This window comes from Vanessa tameamea, chromosome 29 (genome assembly GCF_037043105.1).
Source record: "Vanessa tameamea isolate UH-Manoa-2023 chromosome 29, ilVanTame1 primary haplotype, whole genome shotgun sequence".
Taxonomy (NCBI): Eukaryota; Metazoa; Arthropoda; class Insecta; order Lepidoptera; family Nymphalidae; genus Vanessa; species Vanessa tameamea.
Genome location: NC_087337.1, coordinates 5,243,938 through 5,263,198, shown reverse-complemented (window position 1 = coordinate 5,263,198; position 19,261 = coordinate 5,243,938). Strand labels below are relative to the sequence as shown.

Genomic DNA, 19,261 nt, shown 5'->3' with positions numbered 1-19,261 from the left:
ACACCCAATAAGGAATGGATTTCGGAGATTCTACCCATAAAGGAGTGAAATAGGGGTTGAAAGTTTATACGGAATTACGTAATTTTTTAAAGTTAGAAACATGAAACTTTGTTGGGATAATAATTAAAAAATGAGTAGATACGTATTTAAGCGTTTCTGGATATTTTACGGATTAGGGGTTAAATAAACACCAATGTGGTATACAAGTAGGTCTCATATTAAAGTAATATTTCAAGTTAATCTGTAAATATACACGCGTCCAAGCCGCGGGCAAATGCTCGTGTACTATAAAATAGACATGCATTTGAAATATATTTAACAAATATTATAACGACACGCTCCATCTCCTTAGTCCTTAGCTGCGACCGCTCCTGCTGTCTGTGTATATATAAATTGTTAAGAATGTCTAATTAGTTAAAAAAAATAGTAATTGTTTATGGAATCATCTTAATGTTTGATGAGATCTTTATAATATTTGACAGATTGCCAGACATGTCTGTATAAGGTCTGTGCAGTTCTAAGTTCAAAGGAGATACATTTTTGTTTCTTTTTTATATTTCAAGTGTCCTTCATAGTTCGATTGAAATTTTTTTTTATTTTTTTTTAGTAATTTTTTTTTATTTAAATAAATAAATTGACTCTCAAGATCAACTATCAATTTACTTTTGCTTTTTTTTTTTTTAATAACACTTTTGTTTACTTATTCATTGTTCGATAAAAAAATCAACTGTACGTCCTGTGTTACTTTTTAATTTAACATTAAATTATTTCGTTTTCTCAAGGTGGTGGGGGCAGATTTTTTTTCTATTCAACTGTTCTTTAATTGTTCTTCATTCTTCGTTGTTGAATTTGAACCATAGATTAAAAACATGAAGATTCAGTGAACTTGGACCCCCAATAATCGTTTAAGATGCACGTGTTCTAGCTACTGGGCCGTTTTCTATGCTATAAAATATAAATGATATTAGTATTGTTTATTAATTGCATCCTTGCGAAGCCGGGGCATGTCGCTAGTACAATAGTAGCAGAACTCTAGAATGAACAAAGAAGTAATTCTTGAAACCAGATGACAAAGGCCTTAAAATGGCATGAGCAAGTGTTATCAATACGTAACCGCGCGATTTGAACTCCAAAAGCCGAGGTATTATTGTCTAGATAAGGTGATAAAATGACTTGTATGATTATTGAGATAAAGGCTATGACTTTTTATTTAAAATTATGAGAAATTAACAAATAAAATAGAATGAATACTATTTTTTGGACGAAGTTTCTCAACACGGCTTACAGTAGTAAACTGACAGAAATCGTTACGTCAGAAAAAAGCGTTATGCCGTCTTCGGGTGTTCTTTCTCTCTCTTTCTATTCCTGACTCTTTCTATTGTATCCGGTTTTATTATTGGTATTATTTTAACCTACTTTTTGGTGTTGTTTTAATTCACACGAGATTTTAGTAACAATTGTAACAAAAATTTTCATTGTCTTTCTTATTTAATTATTCTCAAACGCTGTCAGTTTATTTCATTGTGTCTGTAATTTAATAAATAATATATACCGAAAGTTACTTCGTTCCAACCAGGTGTCCGGACATACATCTTTTTTTTTTTAATAACTATTCTTATTGGTTAATATTGATTGAGACGCAATGTTTTAAAATACTTATATAACGTTTAAAATGTTCGACGTTGCGCAATTGATTTTATTATTTAAACTATATAAGAATTAAGTTGATAATTTATTAAAATTTCATAAATTATTTTCCATTTTTTAACGGTTTGTCAATTTGACGTATACATTTCTAAGACGGGCATGACCTCTTTGACACCGCGCTCGCCGCTTTCGGGGAATAAAATTAACAAATTATTTTCTTTTAACTTAAAACACAAACTTAATGCATCAAATGAAAAACAAGTAGGAGGATTACTTATCTCTTGCTTGAGATCGAATACAAGTGTCAACTGTTGGAAATATTATATTTTATTGATCAAAGAACTATTTGCGCCGTCATCTTCGCGATATACTTTTATCTTAATAAATATGGCTCTTATAAATATATAAAAGGTAATGATAAGAACAATATCTATATATTTATGGTAAATATTGTCTATCTGTGATACAATTTTTTATAGTTGCTCTTTTTATATAACTCCATACTCTAATCCAACTAGAACAGGAAAAATTCCAATAAAACAACATTTGACAGCAAATTGACGCGATATCATTGGTCGAGAGCTTGATTAATCTGATATTCACTATGGATTTGCGAAAAAATGGCGTTTTGAACGTCGACGAAACTGTTATCGGAATTTTGGAAGTAAAATTAAAGTGGAAATAAGTGGTTAGTGCAATCATGTTGTATTATAAATAAAGATATATTAATCATAAACTCTTAATAGTGCACAATATAGCTGAGTTATTAGCAAATCGCATGAATACTTAACCGAAACTATTTTATATTGTGTGTTAAGCTGTGTGTGTTAACCAATGATATCGCGTCAATTTGCTGTCAAATGTTGTTTATTTGGATTTCCTCCATTTATGGTTGGAATAGAGTATAGGCAGACATGCAAAGGACGATACCCAATTCAACGTAAGCGCCGCCCCTGGGTAAATCATAAAAATGCCAACCTGCATAAAATCGATAAAATTTCGATACACGATTATTAAATAAATGACTGATACAAATAATACAAATTTATTATAATTTTTCCTAATTAGTAAGATAAGTAAAACGTTTTCGATAACACAAAGAATTTTCTTTTCTTCGAATGCCCTTGGTATATTCTGTCCTGCAAATGGGCCTGATACATGGTCACCACCGACAATAGACATAAGAAACATTAACCATTCCATACACGGTTAATTCATCAAGAGGTATTCTCCCTTGTGCCTGCAATTGCACTGTTTAATTTAACCTTCAAATCGAAACAGAACCATAATATTACTGTTTGGCGGTAAATAGTTTGATGAGTGGGTGGTATCTACCCAAACGGGGTTAATACCACCTTGTTATCATCTATTCATAATTAAGACTGATAATTTTCTTCTAAACTTATAATAAGAAAAAACTTTTAAAAAAAAAACAAACCATTTTTTGTTTTTAATTTTTTAATATTTATAAATACAAATATTATATAAGACGTCGAGGCAGTACAGCAAAATCCCAATATTTTTTTAAATATCAGATATAGTCGCACACTCGCATTATATTTGAAATATCGATAACGCAAAAGGTTAAGATAAGTCGATCGTTAAATACGTTTAAGTGTCGGTGACAGACAACGTTTACGCGCTAAATAAAATGGCTACTAAAATTCCATTGATCAAATTAAGTAATGGAAAAACATTACCTCAAATAGGAATAGGTACTTGGAAAGTAAGTTTTTTTTTTGTTTGTTAATAGCTTAAGATTTAAAGTTATAGGTTTAGTAATATAATTAATTAATTTTTTTTTGTTTATGAAAGTTAATTTCGTTCTTGTGAAATTAAATTAAGATAATTATAGTTAATAATCACGAAAAAAACGTGTTGATGTTCCAGTTGGTCTTAGTTAAAATTTTAAATATCGCAATGGTATGTTTAAACAAAAAAAAATGTTATAGCATGTATAAGGAATATATACCTAGGAATCACAAATCTTGATTCATTTTAATACAACTCGATGTATTTATTGATTTTTAAAAATACTACAAGTAATTTTATTATTATAACAATAACTTAAAATGGATTTCTGAATTGAATGATATTGATGTTAATATAATTATGTCATAGCATAGGAATTAACTTCATTTGTGTAGCTGGATATAAATAATCTTACCTATTTTATCCATCCTAATCTGTCTAAAGATAGATAAGAATAACTTAGTTAAAGAAAATACACGTACAAAATCTGTGTATAGAAGCATACATTTATGTACGTATATTTTATACGTATTTATTAATATATTTATCTTAGTATACATGGAAAATATATTAAGGAGTGCCTTATTTAACCGTTAAATATCTGTAAGTGTAATAGTAATCTTATTTATGTATTAGTTACAGATAACTCAATAATCTACTGATTTCTCATAACATTATTATACCATATAACCATACGTACTAACCATTTTTTTTATTTAAAATAAATTTAACCTCTGCTAGCTTAAGAGTACTTTATAATTTAATATTAAATAAAAAGGTAACGCAAGGCGAACAGAATTTTTTTCTAAATCAGGTAACTATTTAGATAGATAACTAATCAGAAAATTTGAATAAAAATAAAAAAGATTAAAATAATATATTTGAAGTTAACTTGAGTTAAATTTGAAAGAGGTTTAGAGTTTTGAAACTAATATTCAAGTGCTGGCAACACTGTAATATGTCTAACTTTTAAAGTTGATACATTACAAAACTGAAGTCATAAAATATAATTATAAAATCAGCCGGTCGGTTGTTGTTTGCGAATTCTGATTACTCAATTTGTACAATGGCGTCTAAAGTAATTAAAATTAAATTAGCAAATGGATTCGAGTGCCCAATACTGGGTTTAGGAACTTGGAAGGTAAATTATATTTTAACTTACAATACAAAATATTAAAAAGTCTTGAAAGTAATACAGAGATCAATTTACAAAAGTTTTGATGATTTCATTTGTGTTTTAATTAAATAATATTATATGAAACTCTTTAAACGATTAATCATTCTTAGTCTTAGTATTCAAATATATATGACAATGTGGAATATACTATTCAATACAAGTTAAGTAGGATCTCGTCCTAAAACCTCAGTCAGTTTCGAGTTTAAAATTTTAAAAATATGACTTACTGTTATATTAGTTTTAAATACAATAATTGCTATACTTTACAGCTGTACCTTTACACCAATCTACCAACACCCAAAGTAATGATAGTATCATAAGTATTGACTGACAGATCAATGCATTCCTAGGCATGCAGCCCTGGGGACCCTGGGTCCTTCATACCTCGAGACCTAGGATTGATATAAAAATATACTACTGTGCAAGTTAAGGTGCTCACGACTCATACCATTTTACGTCATACTATTAAAGTACTTAATAATAATGATAGCTCAGTAATCACATGTAATTAAAATGGCATAATGTCATAATTACTAACCATAAACAATTCTATAGCAAAACTAGTATTCTAAGTATATAACTATAAATATATTACAAGGTTAAGAGTTAACTATATAATTAATTATGTTCGATTAAACCAATGAAACATTCAAACTTTATAGTTAAATGTGACTTTGAGTTAGTCAATTTATATTTTAATCATTTTATGTTTCGTTCATTGTATTTTCATTGTTTTATGAAAATATATTTTTGGAATCGATTAGCTCGGAGCTATTTAGTACTGTCCTAATAATTTCAATATTGGTTCCTTTTATTTGACTCTATGGTATGTTTGCTGCTGTGGTTTGGATCATATTAAATTTTACTGCTCTGCTATTGTAACATCCAAGTTGTTGGGTAATTTTATGTTAATTGCCTTTTATACTACGACTGCCTGATGCCAAAACAATTCCCTAGCTTTATACATTTGCATATACTAAAAAATATAATTGATTTGGGATTAAAAACAATGTTTGTTATCAGATAATTTGTCCACTGGCCGTATAGTATACTATAAAAATTTGAAAATTACCAATTAATATACAACACACTGCCCACAAAGACGAGCCTAGCAGGATGTAATTTTGCATACAAATGCCTTTTGGTATGAAAGAGAGTACTGATAAAGGTTTAAAAATCGATATATGTAATACAATCATCAGCATATATTTATTCTGTTTATTGAGATAGGTTACGGTCTATAACATCACGCAATGACCGATGAGAGCGAGTAGCTCGTAAATAGCTAGCAATATTAAACTATTCAATAAAATTTATTAAGTTCAACGAAACTATTCTATTCGATAATGAAAATAATTGTGGCATATAAAAAATATTTATATAACATTATATTATAAGTAACAATGAACTTCAAGGCCACCTTTATGATATAACATATAAAGTTATGTCAAATGTTATCACAAGTACTGTAAATTAATTGTATGTTTTATCAACCGTTATAACAAGAACCTTTATATATAGTACTTTAAGTGTCCGTCTGGGTATCCATTCATCAGATATTCTATAAACAGGTATTGTTGTGTTCGGGTTTGATGGTTGAGTGGGTAGTTAAGAAATATCAGTTTATTTCCCAAGGTTGATAGCGCATGCGTGATACGATGAATGATTAATATGCCATGCAGTACTGATGTCTATGGACAGTGATGACCACAATCAGCCAGAACGCTTACCTCTATGAAATGAAAAAAAAAAAAACGCTCGATTGTTTTGCTAACGGTACTGACAGGCGTTGACAAAACACTAACCGATGACGTCACACGACGTTCTGTTCTAGAATGTCTTATAATGACAGTATTTGGACGGAATACAATTATATTGTACATCGGTTTTTGTATTATACTAGCTTTTTTAATTTATTGATTTTTATTTCATTGAATTAACACGCGATGGTTATCTCGTTGGCATTTTTTTACGAAGCTTCTTGTCAATACGTTGACCTTATCTCGGTATTATAATTAAAAACATTTAATAGCAATATTCGTCGTTTCGGTTCTGGTCCATAGCATAGGTTTAAAGAAACTCGGTGTCCTTTTCAGCTATATAGTATTTAATTAGAAAGGGACAGAATTATTGATTTCATTCCAATAAACGTTTAAAACGAATTCCAGTCGAAACCCGGTGAAGTGACTCAGGCCGTCAAGGATGCGATCGACGTCGGCTACAGGCACATCGACTGCGCCTTCGTGTACGGAAACGAGAAGGAAGTCGGTGAGGCTATCACTGAGAAAATCGCCGAGGGGGTTATTAAGAGGTACTCGCAAATGTGTTGGTTTTTTTTTTAAGTAAGTAAGTTGTAAGAAATATTAACCATTCCCTACATCACCAATGCGCCACCAACCTTGGGAACTAAGATGTTACGTCCCTTGTGCCTGTAGTTACACTGGCTCACTCACCCTTCAAACCGGAACACAACAATACTGAGTACTGCTGTTTGGCGGTAGAATATCTGATGAGTGGGTGGTACCTACCCAGACGGGCTTGCACCAAGCCCTACCACCAAGCAAGTAAAATTATATGCCTTCTTGTATCTGAACAGGGAGGATCTCTTCATCACCTCCAAGCTGTGGAACACATTCCACCGGCCGGACCTGGTGCGTGGTGCTCTGTTGCAGACCCTGAAGAACCTCAACCTGAAATACTTAGATCTTTATCTTGTTCACTGGCCGCAAGCGTACAAGGTAACACATTACTATTGGAGAGCAAGTTAATATTTGAGTCACATCGTATGATATGTTATAGCTGTATATATTACAGCAGTAGATGTGCAGAGTCATTAATTATTGGCTCATATCTTAATACAACATTAAGACCTTAACCAAATACTTATGGGTCTCCCGAGGAACTTTGCGTTTATTCAAAAAAAATGTTAGGAATTTTTAAAAATCTATGACAGGTCTTATTTGATTTAATTTATTTATTAATTTATTATTTAAATGCTTTATTGACCACCACAAAGTTAATGGGACAAAGGCGGACTTAATGCCTGAAGGCATTCTCTGCCAGTCAACCTTTAGGTCAAACAGAAAAACCATGAAGGCGGTAATTAGATTAATTAACAATATATAACAATATATGCACATAGTTATATAAAACTGCATTAAAAAGAAACATATACATACATATCCATATAGTATCTACAAAATAAATGTTGATATATACTGTCTATCGTAAAAACATATATATAATATAACAAGAGTTAATTTAACAATTTCATTGTAAACTGCAAGTCACTCGTCTACATTGAAATGATGAAACCTTTCATTATGAAGTACACATTAGTTCATTTTGAATTGGGGTTTGTCGATAGGAATTTACTTTTTCATTGTATTTCTTATACAGCCGTAGCTCTCTATCTGGCCGGTTTTTAAATTGCAACAATTTAGCAAAGTGCAATTAAGAATCTTCTTTAATTTTCTGTTATTAATATATAAGAGATTCCTACATATATTTCGCTGTTGTACTTTTATTAATAAATTAATACGATTTTTAGGAAGACGGTGAACTCTTCCCCGCCGACGAGGCAGGCAAGATCCAGTTCTCCGATGTTGACTACGTCGACACCTGGAAGGCTTTGGAACCACTCGCGAAGGAGGGTCTCGTCAAGAGTTTGGGAATCTCCAACTTTAACTCGAAGCAGATCGAGAGGTTGCTGGAACACGCAACCATTAAGCCCGTTATGAACCAAGTAAGTTTAATGATTTGGCTTAAGGAAATTATGAGTCCAATGAGACTGAGTTAAACTTAGTAAGTTAAGACATAATTAATGAGACACTATACAAAACAAATGATAGTTAAAATGAGCCCGAATGTACAAAATGAGCCCAAATTAATGAAATTATTTTCGTTTACTAGTAATTATAACACTGCAGTGGGTCATATTTCTTGAAAAAAATATGTAATTTGAGCCGGCATTTCACTCTACTAGAGGAGACGTAAAAGAACTTCGCGCCAAAATATATATACTTTTTTTATTATGTTGGTATTTCAGAACATTAATGTTTTTCTTTGCTTTATGGAATGCAATCTTTGTTTCTAGGTGGAGTGTCACCCATATCTGAGTCAGAGGCGTCTGCAGGAGTTCTGCGAAGCTCGCGGGATTAAGTTGACAGCATACTCCCCGCTGGGCTCCCCCGACAGACCCTGGGCCAAACCGGACGACCCGCAGCTGATGGACGATCCCAAACTGAAGGAAATTGCCAACAGGATCGGAAAGACCGTCGCACAGGTGCTCATCAGGTGAGCTCGGCTGATGTCATGTCCAATGATTAACATCAAAAATAAAATATTATTAATGTCTTCTTGGTGACTTTCGATCACGATAATAAATGGTGATTATAGAAACTATTTCGGATATGTTTTGGGTGTTCTGTGTGCGTGAACATAAATACTAGTCGTAGTCGTTTGTATATACATAGTAGGGTTCTTCCAGCTTGGCCTAGACCAAGCGGGGTACGGGCCTCGAGGTTGCCCTCCTTACCCAGGCTGGTCCTCCCCGGTACCTTTAGCTACCGCGACCTTTCTTTTTGACCCAATGTGTCAGGATCCTGTGGACCCAGTGTCCTGTCCGGTGGTCGTCTAGTCCGTGTGGTTGTCATGTCCGGTGGTTTCGTCGTCCTATCGTTGCTCCAAAGCGTCTGCGTCGATGCCGGCGTCGGGGCAGGTGGTCGGCGACAGCTCACGAGGTTGAAGACGCCCCTCTGGTAGTCGAGCATGTAATGGTGCTGTACCGTGGAGGTGCCCGCACACACAGTTGTCCGCACGAGCGAACATTGTCTTGAGCAGCCTGTCTTTTCCTTCCTCTATCCTCTATTATACGTCATCTGATCGGTCATATCCATCTCTCCAACTCACTCCATCCATGCCAAATTTTGATACCTGAATTAATTACGACGAACTTCATGTACGTACAGTGCTGCCATCCATATTGACTCGGTGTAAAAACGTAACCGGAAGTTCGACAGCGACAAAATACGGTCGTAGTGCGAGACTCCGATGGGCAATCAGACTCAACATGAAGAGCCATACAATGAACCGAAAACTTGAGAGGTTGACCTAACTGGTCATTCTCAATGGCGTATTGTTAATTGCGTAAGATATATAAAGATCTAAGTTAAGGTTCAGGTTCTCTCATAACCTGATGGGAAGTTAAAATCAAAGTATAGTTTATTCATGCAGACTCTTACAAGTATTTGAGTCGTAATTTTCCATAACTGCATTAAATAAAGCTACCGCCGGTTCGGAATGTAGATTCTACCGAGAAGAACCGACAAGAAACTCAGTAGTCACACCCGGAACCTTCAGGATCAGCCGATGAGTCCGATTTTAAAATAACAATTGTTTTCAGATACCAAATCGAACGTGGGAACATCGTGATACCGAAATCGGTGAACAAGTCTCGCATCGCGTCGAACTTCGACGTGTTCGACTTCAAACTGTCCCCCGAGGACGTCCAGCTCATCAACACGTTCGACTGCAACGGACGGTTCGTGCCGATGACTGCGTGAGTACACCACACCTGACCATAATTAAGGAATTACTGATATTCCTATTTACCCCTTTAAGCTTATCGCTTGTGTTAGGAGTGACCAAGACAGTAGACCAAGGGTCAGGATCGATCCTGCGACTTTTTACACGCTAGGCGGCTTATTGACGCTTTGATTGTTTTGTTGCGGATTGATATCAAATCTAAATTTGTTCCGACATATAGATATATTGCTACAACTAAATATATATAATTATAAAATTAATATATATTTGCTTTTCAGATCTCTGGGCCACAAGTACCATCCGTTTGAAAATGATGAGTTCTAAAATTAAAATGTATGTTAATACTGTATGAGTATATATTATGATTGTAATTAAAGTGCTTTAAGATATAAATTCTTGATATATAATAAATGCTGTTGATATTTTCGCTAATTGTGTTTTATTTATGTGATTCGATTTTGGAGCGGTTAGGTTAGCTTTAATTTTATGAGTCATATTAATGACGTAAAAGATAATTTTGCGTTTATAGTTATAGAATTTCGTATGCAGATTGATAAATCAATATAAACTGTTTTTGTAATTATTTTGTTTTTCTCAAGCAAACTGTCACCTTGTCTATCAACTATCAAGATCACAAATTGTAATATATTTTGACAGCTGTCAAATACCCACTCCCTTCACTCTCACATCCTGTTTTCTGCTCAACTCAGGCCACCGTTACAATTATATTTAATTATATTATATAGGGAAATATTCGCGAGTTTAATAAGTACACAAATTAAAATTAATACTCAAGAAGTTATGCTCCGATTGTCTATGGTCTATTGTTTTCTATATCACAATATTTATGGCATAAATATATAGAAATTTGAGATTAACTAGAAATTTTTAACTTAATTGATATAGGATTATCGTTAAATTAATTAGGTATTCACAATTGCTTATAAAAAAATTTAGTATTAATTATAACATTTTTCTGCGTATAAATTATTAGAAAAGGAAAATTACAGTGTAAATAATATTACTGATACAAATTTTAGTAGGAAAATAGTTTATAGAGTTTAATTTTATACGTTTGATTATTTTCATATATCGTTAACTTGGTGTTTGTGCAGGCCCGTCTGATTAGGTACCATCTGCTCATCATATATTTATTCAAACAGCGATACTAAGTATTGTTTTGAAGGGTGAGTGAGGCAGTGTAATAACGATTGACTTGAATAATTAATCTTAGTTCCCAAAATTGGTGGCGCGTTAGCTATGTGACTATGAACGGCAGTGACCACTCATTATCAGGTGGCATATAATAAAAAACAGTTCATTTGTATTGTTTATTTAAAAAAGGGTGGTAAATAAAATACATTTTAGAGACATACATCCGTTTACTCCAGTACAAAAGAAATCGTAGCCAGTTTACGAAACTCCCGAAGCACACAATAAATTAACAAATAAACACAAATACAAATAACTAACGAAAAACTAAACCCGTTCTATGATAACATGACGAGACCCTTTCAAAAACTAACGAAATTATGAGTGAAAACCGTTATAAATATTAACGTTACAATTCCTTTAACGAAATTTTAATTTAAATCTATAGTACTTAAAACCAAATGAGCAAATACTTTGTTTTTTAATTTGTTCTTTGAAAGATCAGATCGTTTGGTCAGAATAACTGATTCACTTTGATCTGAATGGTTGTTTCCAGTTGATGACGCTATCGTCAACCAATGAGCGTGCAGTATTTTGACAGTCAAACTGTCATAGTTGATAACTTCAAAAAGGCGGGAAAAATAAGCGCACTGAAAACAATTTGAAATATTTTTTTAAATCTTTTGCTCTTTTTAAAATAAGTAAAATAAATTGAATTTAATGTACATTTACTATATTGTACAAATAGATACGGAAAATATATATATATATTTTTAGTATTTGTAAAAATATAGTGCCATAAGCCATTTTTCTCTAGATCAATACTTTTTCATCTTATAAAATTTAAGTGGATGCTAATTTAAAAAACGATTAAATGCTAACTTATACCAACAATTTTGTTTTTAATATGTACTAATGGTGACGCTGCGGCCACACATTTGACACAAGTCTCACTAGTCTGGGTACACACTAAGTCTTTTTTATCGTCCGCTAAAATTTGGTAGCTGTATTTTTTGTTGATAGATGTAATTTTATTAGCTAACAAATAATTTGCGTTAAAGTTTAGGCCTAAGGCATGATATGAATATCCTTTTCAAGCAAATTGGTGTAAATTTATTCGTCTATATGGGTTCCCCCTTAAATCCTAGACTAGTGAAATCTCTTATAAAAATCAATGAAAAAGACCACAGAAGCTAAAATAACGCTAATTTTATTGTTATGTGATAGAGAAATTATCTTTTAACCTGAATGATTCCGATTATGTCTTCAAATTCCTCAGGATAACTTTCTCCTTTAGATCCTTTTTCGGTTCTTTTGAATACAATCAATATTGCTGTTTATAAGTTGGCTAATCAAACGACAATTCAAAAGTGTCCGTAGCATTAAACTAGAATTACTTGAAATATTGTCATATTTGATCGACGTAGTCTACTCCAGCCACAGAGAATGAAAGCAAAAAAAAAAACAATTGACAGCAAATTGACAATGATATTCATACGTTCTGAATATCGACGAAGCTGTTATCGGAACTTCGGAAGTAAAATTAAAGTAGAAATAAGTAGTTAAGTGTAAGTGTTGTATTATAATTAAAGATATATTAAACCAGAACGGTTTTAGTGCACAATATAGCTGAGCTATTAACAAATGTCATGGAATACGTAAATCTAAGGTTTCTTTATCTTCATTCCTACTGCGATTGAAATACGACTGTAGTTCAATGGACATTCAAGATTAGTCGAAGAGTCAAGAGTTTTCGTAAGAGCTACCGTGTGATTATGAATTTAATTTTTCTTAAATATATCACGTTAAAGAATACTTTTAAATGAGCAATCTTTGTCTACAAAAAAATTATAAAATCAGCTGAATGTTCAAACTCTCACCTTGCGTGGAACTGGTTTAAAATTCACTATCCAAGTTTGATCCAGACATGCCAGTTTCGAATGTAATCATATCGTAATTATTAATATAATTCAAACAAAACGAATCGTTTATAATTTGTAATATAAATTAATTTTACAATAAATTATTACAGATTAACCGGTAAAATACACGCATACAAAACACTCGTAAATCACAACAATTATCACTGATATTACGATTTAAACATTTACTCCTTCACAAATGTAATAATCAATCACAATCAGGGCCGGATCTACCGTATTGCTTTTTGGGCTTTAGCCCAGGGCCCCGTGGATTCAGGGGGCCCCAGCTAAGTCAAAGTAAAAAAATAGACAATAATGCGAATACATAACTTTAATAAATTAAACAGATCGTATGGTTTGCAGCGCTGCGAGTCCTGCAATTAATCAAACCCATTCAATTAATTTAATTCAAGTCTACGTTCAGATATGTCTTAGGTGGGCCCCTAAGTAGTGTTAGCCCAGGGCCCCCAAAACTTACGGTCCGGCCCTGATTACAATTAAATAATTGCGTTTTTAGAATTACGCAACTGTAATTACACAAACGCATTAAATGCTAATTTTATTTGATAATATATTGTTACATATTTCATAAATATGCAATGGATACGTGTTAACGATCAGTATACTCGCCAATATCATACGCCAGGTTCATTATTTACAACAGTATTAAAACGATTTAAGTTATTTCGCTTTATTTTAAATTAAATACATTTTCGTCATTTGTTCTGTGATCGTTCCCAAATGTCTGACAAATTATATTTTTTACTCGAAACGTTTCGTAAACAGATATCTTTGGACAAATAACGTTTTATAAAAGATCATTGTTCGTAGTTTTATTTTGAGTACGTTGAATGTCAAAGTTTATACGACCTAACCTGTATATTTTACTGTAAAAGCTCGAACTAAGGAAAACCTAAGATTTACCGACATGAGTTGGTAAATGTAAGTATTTATTATAAAGGGACGACTTCTTCGGACTTTTACCATTCCAACCTAACCTAACACGTAAATCCTAAGATTTACCAAGTGAACGATGGTAAAAGTTCGATTCCCAAAGTCTTATGGACATTTACCATTCATAATCGGTAAATCTTAGGTTTTACTGGAAAATCTTAAGATTTACCGTAGCTCGAGCTTTCACAGTAACATATACATTAAAACATTTGACAGATGATCTTTTATTCAATGAAAATTTGTCTTGTTTTCATTTGATTTCAAATCACAGACACAGAACGTACGTACATCAATACATCAGTTTTATTAAAAGTAATTTCGTTTAATATTTATTTGAATCTACATTTTATGACTTTGAAGTCAGACATTTGCGTATCGACCTCTAAAGTTAGATTTTAACACGTTGAATTCTGGCGTTACAATGAATATTATATTCATATATTTAATAATTATTTATATACACCAGTTTATATAAAAATTGTGATTGCATATCAATAATAAATTAAACAAATATTTTTGGAATTATCCACTAAGTCTAAGGGTAATTAAAGTTGCGACACACTTACGATACAAATTCACACAAGTGTGATCGCAGCTTTATTTCACACTAATATTTCATATAATTAAATGCTATGTATATAAGGAAATAATTAGCTACCGATATGACGGAAAAAATTGGAAAAAGATGCCGAAAATAATTTAAAAGCGATCATTTCACCCCCCCTTTTTATCCCCCAGCAAACGATATAATACCGGAAACACGATTGATTTCAGTTCAGCGTTCTCCATATTAACGAACGATCGAATGAATGAATGACACAGACTTATTACAATTGGTAAACCGCCTTGGGCGTCCTACCTGGGGTTTCGTAACTTTAATACAATTATTTGGTGTCAAAATTTTCGTTAAATTTAACTTTAAGTAATTATTACAAAACAAAATATACCACGTGCAACTGATACTTGACAAAAGTGACAATATCCGGACGCTGAGGAAACGTTATACTAGCAGTGCGATTCTATAAATCACTTCGAATCTCACTCGTGAAACATTGACAATTGACTTACGGTCACACGCCATTTTGATACGTTTAATATTATATTTATTAAAGTTAATGTCGTATATCACATTCTGATATTACACGCTCGTATTCTGCGGCGAGTATCGAGTTTCTTACTGGAGTACGTACTGGTCCGTGACGCATTGGACGAAGGTCCCTTTGACGTGGCAACAAATTCAGTCTACTGACGTTATCCTGACCGAACGTTAAATCACACACAGGGAGACAAGACAACACCGAACATATTAAAGCACAAGTCTGTGCACAAACTCAGGTGCTCTGTATTCCCTCACCCTCATAATCCGACAGGACGGCAAATCAAACACGACCGCAAATAGTTCATGCTCGGGACCAACAGGAGTATCCTCCACAGAAATCAACGTGAACTGTAAACATGTTTATGCTGACTGTACGTTTGTAATGACATAGTGACGTCATATCTAACTGACACGCATCAGGAACGAATTCACTCAGCGACCGGACTCTTGCGTCGGCGACGTGACACGCAAACGTCAAATTGTGTCATCGAAGACACGATAACGTAAAACAGATTCAGACGTAAAGATAAATAAAATTTGACATCGAGATTGCATGATTGGTCATCTTGATAATCTGTGGTACGTTTTGATTCGTGAATAAAAACCGTATTCAACGTCGACAGAGTAAAATTGAATTCAGATACAAGTCGCTATGTGGATATAGATATACTGTTAAAACATAGCAGAGACATTCCTAAATCTGAGTTTTGTATATCTCTACTTCTGTCGTTGGAACATATGTTAAAAAAACCATCGAGAATTTTCCATTATAATGAATACAAAATGTAAACAAAGAATAGTTGACGCTCACAAACATTTACTAATTGACAGACATATTTTTACGTAAACGTTATACATAAATATATTTGGGTAGTTTTTTATAAAAAAATTTGGACAACATCACGTACATCACTCTGATCCCGATGTGAGTAGCTAAACACCCAGACCCAAGGCAACGTAGAAAACCAATGATCATTTCTACATCGACTCGGCCGGGAATCGAACCCGGGACCTCGGAGTGGCGTAGCCACGAAAACCGGTGTACACACAACTCGACCACGGAGGTCGTCGAAAGTTTGAATGACTATTATGGCCAGTGATCTTAATACGACGTAATGACTTTAAGGGGGTATTTTAGCACGGGGCAGAAGTTCAACATGACGAGCCCCCTTTAAGTGGAGGCGACGTGTAAATTGATTATAGGATTAATTAAACGTCAAAAGCTATGTTGTTTAAATGTGGGTTGGGGTTGGTTATTCCACAGATAACAAAGTTACCTCGCGATACTTCCTCAAACTGAGCTCGACATCAAAACTAAATGGGCGTCGCCATAATTAAAAGACTTTCATAGATTCTCGTATACAAAAAGACATAATTCATATAAATGTTTTTTTTTTTTGACCAATTCTTTTATCCTAAGAATATAAAAATAGACAAGTTGAACGGATGGTGACCACCGGGTCCAATATTTGCCAGTCTGCCTGCCTTACTATATACATACAAAGAGCAACAACAGATTCGACCGATGATATGAACAATTATTACAAAAATACCGGAATCTTTGTTTACAATTCGTACAAATTACACGAAATCGAAACGTTACAATAATTTCATCGAAACACATTTAGACGGGTGTCTAGTTAAACGTTGCCATCTCGCTCGTTCGAATGCAACATCACTGACGAGAGAGCGAGACGGATTTAAGTAAACACACTCTAACGAAAAAATTTAAGTCACTATTTATTAATTACATCATATTCTTTATCGAATTCACTTTCATTTTTATATATAAATGTATGTACAAACGCTTCAACGATATATATATTGCCGTTCTCTTCTAACACGCTATGTTGGAGTGAGACAGAGATAGGACTAAACATCCCGAAGTCGACACTTACGTTTAACGGCCCGTTTTTACTCCCCTTTTAATCGTTTGCTGAACTCTTCCTGTTGTAACTCGCGCCATTCCTTCTTAGCTTTCATGCGTTTCAATTGTCCGTCCCTGGAGGAGAAAGAGAACAATGTATTTACTTCTCACACACACAACACACACACACATATAAATAAGTCTATCTATCACAGGCAATTGTAAACTGTCGAAAGATTTTCAACGGTTATTCGACTTACAATGAAACGTATAAAATTTCGATAGTTCATAATATGGCGGTTAGGTTAGGTTAGAGTTTATATTTGTCACGATAAGACGGAGAGGGTACCGCTGGTTTTTTTTAGTGGGTATTCCAGTGTACCGGCGAGTCCCACATACCCCCCCCCCCACTTCCAGGTGGGGGATTTTCCAGCGAGAAAAAAAAATGCAGGGGATATTGTTGGGTCTTATGTAGAAATAAACGAAATGTTTGTAATTTATATAGCGCCAAGCGTCAATACATAGCATTGTGGTAGCTTTACTTTAAATAGTTTGTTAAATGACGATTCAAAAGTGCTTGTAAAAGCCTACTCGAATAAAGTATATTTTGATTATGATTTTTTTTTGTTGTTTCGTTTTGAAGGGCGAATGCGCCAATGTAACCACGTGTACCAGGAATATAACATCTCAGCTCCCAAGGTTGGTAGTGCCATCCAACCCAGCCATTTGCCGTAACGTGGCCCGCACTCACCACATGAGGTCGACGAGGCCCCCGCGGCGCGCGATGACGGCCTTTACGCGGTTGGCGAAGTCCACGGCGCCCTCGCCCGCCTCGCGGTGCATGGCGGGCAGGTACCACACGTCGCACACGATGGCCCATGACGTCATCATGTTCAGCAGGTAGTGCAGCATCCCGTAGCGCGAGCTGTTCCAGAACGCGTCCCCGAAGCGGGGGTCGTATCTGTAAACGTCGTTTTTATTATTATATTCCGGGGCAGATGGTGTTTTACTTTTTTAGGGGCAGATATTGTCTTTAAATTCTGGGGCAGATAATCATTGGTTATCAAGATGCTGCAGCCTGGGGGCTTGATTCTTTATCAGGGTGTTTATAGCTAAAATATTTTACGTATAGTTAAAGTTAAAAGTCAAGATGCCTAGTACTTTGGACACCAATATTACCCGAGGACTACGTGTTCGAGCACCACTAATGGAAACTTGCCTGTATTGAAAGAAATCTTAGACCCGATATATGCACCATACGCACTGAAACCACCTAATAGAATAAAGACAAACTCTCTTCGAGAGAATAGGACTATATTATGAACAAAGCCGAGATGGCCCAGTGGTTAGAACGCGTGCATCTTAACCTATGATTTCGGGTTCAAACCCAGGCAGGCACCACTGAGTTTTCATGTGCTTAATTTGTGTTTATAATTCATCTCGTGCTCGGCGGTGAAGGAAAACATCGTGAGGAAACCTGCATGTGTCTAATTTCAACGGAATTCTGCCACATGTGTATTCCACCAACGCGCATTGGAGCAGCGTGGTGGAATATGCTCATACCTTCTCCTCAAACGGAGAGGAGGCCTTAGCCCAGCAGTGGGAAATTTACAGGCTGTTTATGTTATGTATGTATGAACAATGGGATATTAACGTGCTGTTACTTTTAAAGTCTTAATGTTGACGGACAATACGCTACTTGACGATGCGAAATATAAAGTGTCAATTATTGTAATCAGTATGTATTATAAGTTAAAAATGGTTATTTATCAACGAAAGTCGAAAATAATAATTAATTTATTCAAAAATCCATAAATAAAAATGCATCTTTTTAAAACGTTTGTCACGTGACACAAAGCGATCCTGATTGGTCGGGCTTATGATGACGTCACTCGCTCGTTAACCTCGTTTGCCTACTGTATGTGGATTATATGTGCCACAGATTACAATACAGGCAAGTGACGTCGCCGACCCCATTGCAGCGCCATATTGTCAAAGTAGTGTTTTCGCGCGCTATTTAAATATGGAATTTTTAATTTGATATTTTTCAGCAAATATGTAATAGAATTTAAAAAAAAACAACATTTACTGGGTTCCTTAACCTCTACTAAATAATATAAAATGGATTTTAAAAACCAGTCAAA

General features: G+C 34.1%; 2 protein-coding genes across 4 annotated transcripts in view; one reads left to right on the top strand and one right to left on the bottom strand.

Moving 5' to 3' along the window:
* The first annotated feature begins 3,230 nt into the window (after nucleotides 1-3,230).
* LOC113401516 (aldo-keto reductase family 1 member B1-like) lies at nucleotides 3,231-10,551 on the top strand. 2 transcript variants are annotated; one of them, XM_064219722.1, is made up of 7 exons: nucleotides 3,231-3,373; nucleotides 6,745-6,887; nucleotides 7,173-7,314; nucleotides 8,127-8,321; nucleotides 8,673-8,872; nucleotides 9,981-10,136; nucleotides 10,402-10,551. In XM_064219722.1, exons 1-7 carry the CDS (start codon nucleotides 3,299-3,301, stop codon nucleotides 10,445-10,447), a joined length of 957 nt encoding a protein of 318 aa, XP_064075792.1. In that variant the 5' UTR covers nucleotides 3,231-3,298; the 3' UTR covers nucleotides 10,448-10,551. The 2 variants fall into 2 exon arrangements, with proteins under 2 accessions (XP_064075792.1, XP_064075791.1); XM_064219721.1 differs by lacking the exon at nucleotides 3,231-3,373 and adding an exon at nucleotides 4,373-4,540.
* A 6,029-nt stretch (nucleotides 10,552-16,580) lies between these two features.
* LOC113402091 (glycerol-3-phosphate acyltransferase 4) overlaps nucleotides 16,581-19,261 on the bottom strand; it is a 199,939-nt gene continuing 197,258 nt past the window's right edge. For both annotated transcript variants that reach the window (XM_064219718.1, XM_064219719.1), the window contains exons 10-11: nucleotides 17,869-18,078; nucleotides 16,581-17,252 (exon numbers count right to left, since the gene is read on the bottom strand). In XM_064219718.1, the coding sequence (XP_064075788.1) occupies nucleotides 17,165-17,252; nucleotides 17,869-18,078 (298 nt within the window). In that variant the 3' untranslated portion in view covers nucleotides 16,581-17,164. The remainder of the gene's footprint in view (nucleotides 17,253-17,868; nucleotides 18,079-19,261) is intronic.

Bases quoted from the DNA above. Each gene is read 5' to 3' on its own strand.
- LOC113401516 (XM_064219722.1), top strand. From the start codon at position 3,299: ATGGCTACTAAAATTCCATTGATCAAATTAAGTAATGGAAAAACATTA. The intron at 3,374-6,744 runs GTAAGTTTTTTT...AACGAATTCCAG, and splicing joins TAGGAATAGGTACTTGGAAA to TCGAAACCCGGTGAAGTGAC. The intron at 8,873-9,980 runs GTGAGCTCGGCT...AATTGTTTTCAG, and splicing joins GTCGCACAGGTGCTCATCAG to ATACCAAATCGAACGTGGGA.